Source organism: Vombatus ursinus, unplaced genomic scaffold (assembly GCF_900497805.2).
Source record: "Vombatus ursinus unplaced genomic scaffold, bare-nosed wombat genome assembly UNPS02014832.1, whole genome shotgun sequence".
Classification (NCBI taxonomy): domain Eukaryota; kingdom Metazoa; phylum Chordata; class Mammalia; order Diprotodontia; family Vombatidae; genus Vombatus; species Vombatus ursinus.
This window is the reverse complement of record NW_020954610.1, coordinates 10,572,025-10,584,509: the sequence shown is the minus strand read 5'-3', so window position 1 is coordinate 10,584,509 and position 12,485 is coordinate 10,572,025. Positions and strand designations below refer to the sequence as shown.

At 37.1% G+C, this 12,485-nt stretch overlaps 1 protein-coding gene across 4 annotated transcripts in view; it reads right to left on the bottom strand.

The window, feature by feature from the left end:
- Positions 1 to 12,485, bottom strand: part of LOC114025649 (protein prune homolog 2-like) — a 226,028-nt gene that overhangs the window by 8,900 nt on the left and 204,643 nt on the right. Inside the window, exons 13-15 of one of the 4 annotated variants that reach the window (XM_027839128.1) lie at positions 9,262 to 9,360; positions 6,421 to 6,456; positions 1,519 to 1,566 (exon numbers count right to left, since the gene is read on the bottom strand). In XM_027839128.1, coding sequence (XP_027694929.1) covers positions 1,519 to 1,566; positions 6,421 to 6,456; positions 9,262 to 9,360 — 183 coding nt within the window. Of the gene's footprint in view, positions 1 to 1,518; positions 1,567 to 6,420; positions 6,457 to 9,257; positions 9,361 to 12,485 lie in introns of those variants that run through there. The other 3 variants (XM_027839125.1, XM_027839126.1, XM_027839127.1) reach the window with 3 other exon arrangements.

Sequence of the window (12,485 nt, the reverse complement as noted above, 5' to 3'; positions counted from 1 at the left end):
CTATCTATCTATCTATCTATCTATCTATCTATCTATCTATCTATCTACCTATCTATCTATCTATCTGTCTGTCTGTCGGCACCTTGATTCCATCACCTCTCTTTAAAGAGAACGTTAGCATGCTTCATCATCAATTGCTCTATGGCAAAGCACCTTACATATATTGTTTCATTTGAGCCTTACAATGTCTCCCTAAAGTAGGTGCTATTATTATCCCCATTTTAGAGATAAAGAAACTAAGATTGAGAGTAGTTAAATGACATGCCCAGGGTAACACAGCTAGTAAGTGTCAGAGGTGGGTTTTGAACTGAGTTCTCCCTGACTCAAAGTCCAATATTCCATCCAATGGACGACCTGGTTGCCTCTAGAGCCACAAAGGATGGGCAGGCAAGGATGGGTTGCAATATGTATTGCTAGAGGTCATACTCCCTTAAGTGAGATTGAAGGGGAACTTCAGAAATCATCTAAGAGAGTAGCTTGATTTTATAGATGAGGATAACAAGGTTCAGGTAAGTTCAGTGACTTACATGAGGTCACAGAGGTAGCAAGCATCATAGACAGGATATAAAACCAGGTTTTCAAACCTATTGGAATAAACTAAAAAGAAGATGGAATTTGTACCATAGCATCTTGTTCAGGTCTGGCATTGACACTTGTTATCTGTATGACATTGGACAAGTTACCAGTTCCCATATCTCTCTGGGCCAAAGCTTCTCTATCTTTTAAAAGGAAAGGTTTGGACGAAATGATTTCTAATATTCCTTCCAACTATAATTTCTATGATCCTATACTGTTGATTTGCATACTCAGCCTCCATCCCCCAAGCTGTTCTTGAATCTGGTTCTGGTATATAATTCAAAAGAAATGTTGATAGGAACCATCTCTTCTGTCAGAGACATAATTAGATTGACTCCTGGGACAAGCAGCCTGAAATGTGCCCTTAAACAAACTTTGTGATTGATGACATAAATTAATTCAAGAAGCGATTGATAAATTAGGGAGACAGTATAGCATAGTGATTCTGGAGTACAGGTCAGAAGACCTGGGTTCAAATCTTGCCTCAGTCACTTACTACCTTTGTGATCTTGGGCAAATCCTAGATCTATTTCTTCTCCTATAAAATGAGAAGGTTGGATTAGAAGGTTTCCAAGGTCCGTTCCAGCTCTACTGTAGATCTATAAACTCGAATTTAGTTGAATAAAATACGCCATTGAAAAAGAACATGTTAAATTTTGTTTCCTTGAAGTTTCAGTGCTCTTGGGGCAACTTCAAGAGGCTGTAAGTTTAGGATGCAATTAAATAAAACTCAGACTGTGGAGGTGGTGCTCTTAAGTGTCAGTGAGCCAACCCAACTTGATGGAAGCCTGACTTCCCTTTTAGCTACTGATGAAGGTATAAACATTAAGGCTAGCTGGACAACTGAGATGAGTTTACCCATTCCTCAAAGCCTTCTATCCCTGTGCAGCCACAATTTATTAGAAACAAAAACAGAGCTGCCATGAATGGTGGATTTCTTACTCCTGCTCCATAGAAGACATTTCTGGATCATTTGAAAGGCAGCTAGCTCTGGGTACAAGGGAAAAGAGGCAGCAGTAAACATTTTTTTTTCCCACAATGACCACTTGAGAGGCATAGCATATTTCAGGAGTTTGTCAAGTATTTAAATACTAAACTATCATTTATACAGTACTAATTGGTACACAGCCTAGTAACTTGATAAAGACAGTGGTTCTCTGAGCATGCATTTTGTTTTTGAACAGTAATTAACCTTGATTTGGGAAGTAAAAAAAAACCAAGTGGAGTGTGAATACTTTAAGGAAGCTGGAGCTGTGATGTGATAGGAAAAGCCTCAGAAGACCTGGTTTGGAGTCATGACACCATTTGTGAGACATTGTTTGGGCTATTTTCCCTCTCTGGGCTTCAGGTTTCTTATTTATAAAATGAGGAGGAAAGACTCGATGATTGCTAAGGTCGATTCCCTCTTAACATTCTATGATTCCTTCACCCAGAAAGAATTTCTACCTTTCTCTATTCTGATTACAATTCTATAGCTGATTGAATAAAAATAAATATGACTGGAAGATTGTATTCTCACCCTCAAATGAGGAAATATTTTTTCCTTCCAGTAGGGTTTCACTAAGGTGGCCTTATTATATTTATCAAGAATGTTTACAGTCAACCCTCAAGTACGTGGAAATGAATTATTGACATGGTCGATTCCCTAAGCCAAAAATTAAGCTATGTCATCTCTTGCTGAATTCCAAACATAGTTTAATGGTAACCTGCCCCCAGTGAGCCAAGTGAAGTAGGTTCAATAAATTCATTCTCTTTGCTATAAACAAAATATTATTCAGGAAGGTTAATCTGGGGAGGACATCAAACATTCTGGTAGAACAATACAAATAAAATACTTTTTAAAAAGTGGTTTCTCCCCTAATATCTGGTTTTTTTTCTTTGCTAACAGAGTACAGATCACAAGAAGAAAGACCATGCACTTAGCACAGTGCCTAGCACATAGTAGGTGCTTAATAGATGTTTGTTGATTGATTGAATTCAACCTGTGACAAAATTTAGCTTCACCTGTCAAGCTACAGTCTATTTTGGCATTTGTGCATCCTTTCAAAGAAAATAATAATTACCCATATTTATATAGTAATTATTCAGTGCTCTACTTATACATCAATATAGTGACATAAACTACTTAGAGTCCTTTGCAAAGCATTCAGAACACTCTCTACAGAAGGCAGATCATCTTTTTTTTAAGTTTTATTTTCTAAGTTTTCTTTTACATGAAACTAATATTTTAGAACTTTTTTTGGTCTCCAAAGATTTTTTTCCCCTCCCTACATGTTTTTTGTTACTTTATCCTCTGTACACATGGCTTCAGAATTTATTCAGATTAATCAATTAATTCAGAATGTATTTCAACGTGCACAGTGGCTGGGCTTCTCAATTAAATTTATAATGTAAGCAAAAGACAAGGTGAAGTTAGTTATGGATAGCCAGTCAGGTGGTTACTGTCTGTGAACTCAACCATGGTGATTCAGTAAAGGCCAACAAGGGGTGTTTGACCTAGAAAAACTCCTCCAAACCTTCTGGAACAAATGTGGGAAAGAAAGAGGAAGGAGTGGTACAGTTTTCACATTGCCACCCACAACTTTATGGTGGGGTTAATTTTCTGATAAAAATACGTGCTTGCCATGAGGTATACAAAGCTTAAGACAAGGAGGAACTAAGTACCAGAATCAGAATTAGAATTCTCAGCATCTGGTCACATAATTCACAGGACCTGTTCCTCCAACATGTGTGTTTCCTCTTTGCATGTCTGCAGTTGGGCAAATGTATTTCTAATGCTTTAGAGATACAACTTCAGTATTAATAGAAGCAAGGATCAAACTGAGCAGATGCTTCAGGCTTAAAGCCCTGAACCACCCATGATGTCACAGAGAAAGTAGGAAAATATGGTGCTTGTAAGGTAGGTCTGTACTCCGAACAAGGCCCCTCTCTACCTTACCTAGAGAAGAGAGGTCAAGCCAATGTAATATGACCTTTCAGTGCAGGGTGGAAGGGGGAGAAGAGAGATTTGAGAAAAAACAAAAGCTTTAAAAAAATTTCCAAACAAAAACAATCACCCTACATAAAAACAGAGCAAAATGAATAGCAATTGAGGAAGCTATTCTAGTAGGAGAGAATAGATTAATTTAATAGCTGAACATTACTTAGTAAATAGTATTTTTTAATAGCCCGTTTAACCCACAAAATAGACTATCACACAGCCACTGTGAATCTGAACAAGAAACACAAGGGCATATTTCTTTAATGGGCTGCCTCCAATACCTAATGCTAAATTTAAGTGCAAATAAGCCTCAGGGAGGAGGAAATGTTTTCAATTATTCTTGTATGGGAATGATGGGCCAAGATGAAGCTTTTTGGTTACCTGATGGTTTCCTTCCTCACCCCCCCACCCCAGTATCATAGTGCTACATTTTAGTTAAAGGCTTCATTAGAAGGCAAAAGGATTCTACCTGAGGTATAATTTATATCATTTAAAGTCACATCAGCCCAGCTGATTGACAGGGGGAAGGAAAAATGTCGCAGAAAACTAGGAGATGAGTTTTTCACAGTGAAAAAAACTATGCCTTCTGTTTCAATCCACAATGAAGATACTAGCAATGACACAAAGTAATGTAGGGCCTGAGTGCTGTACACACACACACACACACACACACACACACACATATATATATATATAGAGAGAGAGAGAGAGGGAGAGAGAGAGAATGTGAGCACATATATAATTGTAGTCATAAGAAAGTGGTAGTAACTGATTATGCAGTATTAGTGTATAAAAGCACCACAAATTTTACAAATTTGCCCCTTACTAATTAATAATAATAGCCAATAGCTAGCATTTTATGGTGCCTGAAGGTTTAAAAAGAGCTTTATATGTGGCATTTATATAGCACTTTAAAGTTTACAAAGCACATTCTACATATTAACACCTTTGCTCCTCACAACAATCTGGGAGGCTAGTGCTATCATCATCCTCATTTTACAGACAAGGAAACTGAAGCAAACAGAGGTTAAATAACTTGCCTAGGGTCACCCTGCTAGTAAGTATCTGAGGCAGGATTTGAACTCAGATCTTCCTGATTTAAGTCAAACACTTTATCTTCTGTGCCATGTGGCTTGAGAATTTATTCAGATTGATCAGCTAATGAATTGAGAATGTATTGAAATGTGTACAGCAGCTGGACTTGTTAGTTAAATTCCTAGTGAAAGCAAAAGTTTTGGAGTAGGGTGGATGACTGTTTAATAGAACATAGTTCCCAAAGAGCAGCAGACTTTATCAACATAATTACAAATTATTCTTGTTTGTTCACTGTAGCAGCTTCCAGAGGGTATCTACTTATCAATGACTTACTTAAGGTTATTGGTTATCTTAGAAAAAAAACAAAATTTATTAAAAACATGATGGGATCGGTATGATTTCATGGGTATGGGGAATTTTCAGATGGGGACACTCCTTCTCACCAATGAAGCCTGACTCCTTCTCTGCAACTGATGGTCTCAGAGGCACCTGGAGCACTAAGAAGTTAATTGATTAGCCCAGGGTTACACAGCCAAGCAGAATTTGAACCCTTGTTTTCCTGGACTCCAAGGCCAGTTCTGTATTCATTCCATCACTCTTCCTCTCTCATCAAAAATATTACAAATTTAGGTTTTCTATTAATTCATTTTAGCCTTCAAGTTCCTAAGCATTAGTAAGGTTTTGCTATATTGATGAATCTATCACATGTGGATACTACAGTACCTTAGAGCAGAGGTGTTAAACACGTTGCCGCAGATGGCCCAGCACGCCTGAGTGCAGCCAAACCAGATTAGAATGTAATTGGGAGATATTTAACAAAATAAATAAAAATACAGTAAAGCACAGTAACATTCCATTTTAAAACTAAGTCAGTATTCGGCCAGCATGGGGTCCTTAGGTACAGATTAGCGGCCCTCATTTTAATTTGAGTTTGATGCCACTGCCTAAGAGAGAACGTTCCACGAAGCAGGGAACCAAGATGAGTGTGCTTAATTATGTACCTAAATGCTCTGCATGCTCAAGAAATGTTAACCAACCATAATTACATTTGTCAAAATAGTTGAGACCAAGGGCAAACAGAGTTCAATTAGATTAAAGGTTTGCAGGAGAGCAGGGGCAGTTTATTTTTAAAGGGCAGCACTATTCTCTGGGTGCAGGTATAAGCATCAAACATGCAGTTTCTCCCAATCCATTCCTGAAAAGTAAGCAAAGGTAATGCCAAGCAGCAAACAGAATCTTACTTAGCTCTTTCGGATGCTTCCCTCAGCTCTTCATCCAGTCTGCACGAGCAAAAATGATAGGTGTGTTCAAAGAAACAAAAAAAGAAGCAAGCAGAGCATGAGAGAAAAACCCAGCAAAGCAAAGCAAAATATTAGTGTCGTCTACATGTATATTAATAGACTTTTCAAACATTCTCCTGAGGGTTATGCCTGGGATAAACTCCTTCAATTAAATATGGTGTCATTTCTGCCCACTCAATTGCTAGGTAATTTTGTTTTGCAAACTCCTTCATCTGAAGGCAGATAGAAAAATAGCAGGGATTTGAGACATGCGTGTCATATAAAGCTGAAAAACAGCATTCACTTGCTTTGTCTGGCATTAAAAATGTTAGCTGGCAGCCTGGGACAATTCAAGGATGTGTCTTGTTTGGTAGCTGCAAAGAAGGTGGACCTCAACAGCTTTGAAAGGGAGAGAGATGGGTAACACACAGCAGGACATAGGGACAGCTTCCTTTCAATGGCAGCTTGTTGAGGTCACCTACAAGTGAAAGACTGGTTTGTACACACATAGAGAGGGACCAGCATTAACAGCAGAAGAAAGCATTTTACCTCACACTTCTCTTATAAGATTTCTCTTCATCGTACCTTACAAGATAAAAAATGAATGCAATGAAGACAGTGAATAAACAGATGAAAAGACAACAGGTACAAATATATCTTAAAAGAGTAGGTTCTCTTTCTCAGAATGTGGGGAAATGTTTAAATTTGCTTATCAATTTTGAGGTGGGTGTTCTCATCTGAAAACCTATAATTTCATGGTGGTTGTTCTCATCTGAAAACCTGTTGTATCACCTTTGGACTCTCCACTGATGCAAACAGCATATCTGTACCTTAGAATCCTAGAGAGATCACTGAGGCATTATGTGACTTGCCCAGGGCCACAAGACCAGCATGTGTCAGAGGTAGGACCTGAATCCAAGTCTGCCAATCCAATAAACATTTATGTGTTCCAAGCACTGTGCAAAGATCTGGGAATACAATTAATTTTTTTTTCAAAGAATCCTCCCCCTACTTCCTATACCATGCAGTTTTTTGTCAAATTAATTGTCTTCTAGAAAACTGGAGAGAAATAGTAAATTTAGGAATTGTCAAAATACTCCCAGTTTAATTATATGCTCTTCTTAAAATTAAACAACTTTCTGCCTTATTCAAGTCTAACCTTAGAAACTATGAAACTTAGAGTCTCTTTCTAGTTCAATATTAGTTTAAGAAACTAGTTATTGTGTTATTCTCAGTGCTAGGTAGGAGCTGTGCCCACAAATAATTGGAAAATTGAATAACAGGTAAAATGAGTGTAAAAGTTCTGTGAAATGGGAGGGGAGGGGAATTTTGAAAGGGTTACAAGAAGGGGTGAATAGTAACAGGAAAGACCCTATGTAAACAGGGAGGGAAATTCCCATAAAAAGGTCACACATTAAAAGTTCAATTTTTTTTTCCTTTTGGATTAAACTTTCTCAAATGGAATCCTTACTATATATCATACATTTCATCTTGGAAATCTATGGTGACGAGCTTAACTTCTTCTCAGTGGTGAAAGCTCATAGATGAACTTAGGACATCACATAACAGTGGCTTTCCAAAAGTAACAACTGTGAAATTGTTACTAGCATTTTTAAGAGTTAATGTCTAACTAGAAGAAAGAATTATGGACTGTCCCTCAAATATGAAGATGACTTCACTGATTCATCAGCAGGAGGGCACCTTACTCTAGCATCACATTTTTATTCTCTGTATGTTTTTGCTTTTTAGATATATTTCTTGTAAGCAAGAGATTGTGGGGTTTTGTTTTCTTATCCAGTCTCTAACTCTCTTTCATTTTATTGGATTATTTAATCCATTAAGATTGAAACATAAATAATCCATAAACATTAAAGCAATTAAAGTTTAAATTATGCTTTCCACCATTTGTGGCTCCAGTATTTTTTTTTTAATTAGTATTTTTAATTTTTGTTCTTTGGCCTTGTGCTTTGGGTGATTTTTTCAGTATTAGGTGAAGGTGGTTTACCTTCTCCAGTCACGCTTTCTCCTGGTCCTCCTTATAACTAATGGAACAAATTTCCAAGGTAAATGGCCAAGTCTAGGAGTCTCAATCTTTGACTATGTGACAAAATGATGAAAATTATGATCTTGGTTCATTAGTACTAAACCAGCTAAGCTAACTGGTCAGAGAGAAATTTGTCAGTCCTATCATAAGTCCAATGAGAGTAATAGCATATTGCTTCCATGGCTGAATTTTGGGACAGGAAAAACTAAACATATCTACCGCATGGCTTGTTGTTCTAGACAGACATTTCCATTTCCTTTCTATGGAAGAAGTTCTTAACCTGGGCTCCATTAAGTTAAAAAATAATTTAATAATTACACTTCAATATGATTGGTTTCCTTTGCAATCCTATATAGTTTATGAATTTTAAAATGTTATTTGAGGAAGAACCCAAAGGCCTCACCACAGTGCCCAAGGGGACTATGACACACAAAAAGGGTGGCTCTAGTCTAAAGAATGGGCCTTTGAGCAGGCTGATTTAGGTTTTTAGATCTGGAGAGGAAAATAATGCATATTTGTTAGTTTTTCTTTCCTTTTCAACTCCAATTCAATTCACAAACCAAGTAACCAGACACACAGGAAATAAAAAACCAGCACCACACACACACAATGATGTAGGTTTGCAATGATAACCCAAATACAGGGAGGTCCAGCTCATGGTGTCCATGACTTTAAATCTCACTTTAAAGGCTCTTGTCCCAGCACTACAAGCTTAGTCATCTTTCACTTTCTTTTTTGCAGTTGTGACTGAGAACATCCTTCACCATGCTTAGTCTTTGCAGGCTTCTGCTATTGCATCTTCCGAACTGCCCTGAAGTGGGCATGGGAAAAATTTCACCAGTCATCCCACCTGCTAGTTGGCAAATATTACAAGATTATTCTTTCATCTGAAGAGTAGCCAGAAAATGAAATGGGGCTTTAGAAAAGAAGAAGAGAAGAGTTCTTCACAATTAGTAAGGGATTGAGGGGCAGCGCTTATCAGTTATGTTTTTTCAGACAATAAAGACGTGGATGATAAGTTAAGACACTAGTACTATCTATAGGGAAGACACAGTTTAATTGAAAACATTAAATTTATGCTTTCTCCAAAGCAACAGTTAAGTTAATGATGAGTTTCATGGATAGGGTAATAATTTAACATAATATCATATGGAAAGGGATTTTAAAGAAAAAGAATAGTTAACTATAGGCTGTGAGGAAAAGTACAGTGATAGCAGGAGCTTTAATAAATATGTATGTATCAAAATGATCCTTCCCTCTGTTTTTCCAGAAGATAATGTGTTTCTTAATCCTTTTTCATAACACCCATCATTTCTTACCACATTTTTTAAGTATTCAGGACTTACTTGATGATACTCTCTGGGATATGGACACATTCCATTGGGATCAGCTCACTGAGCTCTGATAAGGTGCTGACATATTGTATTTTGCTGCTGAATTTTGAACTGTGAAAAGAGTGAGAGAGAGAGAGACAGAGAGAGAGAGAGAGAGAGAGACGAGAGACAAAGATTATGGGTTACTCACTCTCCAAAAGCCCAATCTTGAAAATTATGTTGAATTCATTTTGTGATGGTCAAATTTCACTTGGGCAACAAAATTTATGTTTAGCATGCCCATATTCATCAACGTCACCCTCTCTACCACCCCATTCAATAAGAAAAGTGTACAAGTATTTCCCAAATTTGGGCAGTTAGGTGGCATAGTGGATAGAGTGCCAGGCCTAGAGTCAGGAAGACTCATCTTTCTAAATTCAAATCTGACCGCAGACGTTTACTAGCTGTGTAACACTGGGCAAGTTATTTTACCCTGTTTACCTCAGTTTCCTCATCTGTAAAATGAGCTAGAGAAGGAAATGGCAAACCACTCCAGTATCTTGGCCAAGAAAATCCCAAATGGGGTCGCAAGGAGTCCAACATAATTGAAAAATGACTGAACAGCAAATTTTCCAAAACAAATACACTGAAAATTTCTTATTTTACTCCAATCACAAATTCAGAATACTATGAAAATCAAGTGAAAATGAATAAAAGAGAGAAATAAAACTATACCTTTTGAGTCTATGATCTTGGATCACTTTTTAGAATCTGAGTGCTAAGAGAGAACATTAGATATGGCCTCAAAGTGAGTCTTTTCTGATTGCATTTCTTTCTAATGGTCAATTAATTCTGTAGAAATTAGAAACTGATATACAGGAAAGGCTACAGTAGACATGCTTTGCTTTAAAATCACTTCTCCACTTCCCAATAAAATAATTATGAGCTAGTCATGCTATATTTAAAATGATGATGGAAGACCTAATGTGCATTTATGTGGGACCTCTGGTAAATCACTTTATCTCTCTGGGTTTCAGTTGCCTCATCTGTTAAATAAGGGGGTTGGACTAGATTACCCTTACTGTACCTTTCAACTCTGACATTCTGTCTTTTCTTGATTTTATCCTTAACATCAGGGCATATAAAATTCCATCTCCAGATAAAAATGCACAGACCAGTAGGACCCAGGAATTCTTCCTCAGCAGAGTTACAGACCCTCTGTGCCGAAAGTGTTAATCTTTACTTCTTCTTGTTAAAAAAATCCATTTTCTTTTGTCACTTACTTTACCATGCTAAGCATTCTCTAGACAAGGGGTTTTAACCTGAGATACATGAATTTGCTTTAAAAAATATTTTTATAACTGTACTTCAATATAATTGATTTCCTTTGTGGTGCTATGTATTTTATTTTATTAATTTAAAAACATGATTCTGAGTAGTCCATAACACAAAAAGTATTAAGAACCCATGCTTCTAGACCAGCTTACCAATGGTGGTATAGTACATCCTTTTATTTTATTTTATTTTATTTTCTGCCAAGGGGGATTGTGGCTACTCTGTTGAGAAACTGCTAAAGTTCATTTTAAAAAGAATTACACTGATTTTCTCTTCTTATTTTCTGCCTTCACAGCTTTCAAATGACCATGTTGGATGAAATGAAGATCAAATGAATAGTGTAACAATTAGAATTAAATTACACATATCCTTCAGTAACTAAAAGTGTTTGTTCGATTTTCTTTTCAAGTTGGATAAAGATCCAAAGTAGCTTTTCGGTTTCATATTAAAAGGCAATCCCAGACTGCTGGGGAACCTGGGAACTACTGTATATCATATTGCCTTTTACCGTGTCCTGGGCAAGGGCAAACATCTTTTCCTTTTGCTCAACTGCTTTGTATTCTTTTTCCTCTGATTTAAAAAGCTAGAATTTATAGATTTTTTTACAGACTTTAGGATAAGGGAGTATGGCAGCGTCCTAGCTGAGGATTCCAACTAAGCCAGAAAGTGGACACTGCACAGAGCAATGTCTAGCAGAGACTGCGGATCCTACTCAGCAGTATCTAGCAGAGTCAGTGGTCCAGTAGGACAGAACCCAGAAGTGTCCCCTGGAGATTATGAAACTAACAGCAATGAGATTAGTGCAATGACATCACTGGAAGACATTAGTGACCTTGAAATGATAGAGGCATGAGTTCACCCTTTTCCCTCAAAATTAAATTCCATATCTGCTTTTCTTTTCGAAACTCCAAATGTACTCCAGCAGTTGGGGAGGGGTGGTAAGGTGAACTAGTGTATCCGAAACTTGCTTTTCTTTTTAGTATGAGGAGAATCTGTTATAGCTATCTCAGGCAAAGGAATATCCAGGAAGTCTAATAAATGTAATATTAGATGCGGCTGTCTTGGACTAGTTGTCAGAAGATCAGGGAGTTGAGTCTGGGTAATCACTAATTAGTGATGAGACTTTGGACAATTTCCTTAATCTTTCTAAGCCTATTTTTTTTAATTTACTGAATAACAGGGTTGAAATAGATTATTTTTGAGCTTCCATTGCAATCTCAATTCTATAATTCTATGATCCAGATTTTCAACTTTATGAAAATTTGTTGTAAACCAATTTGAAGAAAGGATGGAATCCAATGTGGTTCTAGTCACATCTTGCACTCACTAAGAAATTGTTGTGATTGTATTTATGTTTGAAAGGTGAATGAAACATCATGGCTTTTAACCAAATCCCATTCCAGCTAGTTACCCAATGTCAAGTCCACTGTGTATCATGGATACATGGATACAGGAAAATGAAACCCAAAGTTTCATGACAGACTATGACCTCCATAAAAATTTCATTTTAGATGCTTTATTTATCACTGAGATTATTACACACAAGTACCTTGATAGTTATCAAGTGTTTTTGCTGTAGTATCTGGGACATTCCAACTCACAGGGCTGGTCCCCATAATGTGGTGCTAATTCAGGTTCGTGTTTTTCTTGGGTTTGTATGCCTAAAACAATAGCTAATGAGCCTCCACCCATTGTATCTACTTTTAAATCAGCTAGAGGACACAGTTTAAAAGAGGCACTTAATGAAATGACTTAGTGAGAAAAACAGCAACAAAATATTTCTCTTATAAGCCTGGGACACGCTTTCCCACAAATGCACAATGCATGAATGTGAACACAGAGAAGGGTTGTAACACATAGGGAACATGTGTGTCGAGAGACTGCGGATCCTACTCAGCAGTATCTAGCAGAGTCAGTGGTCC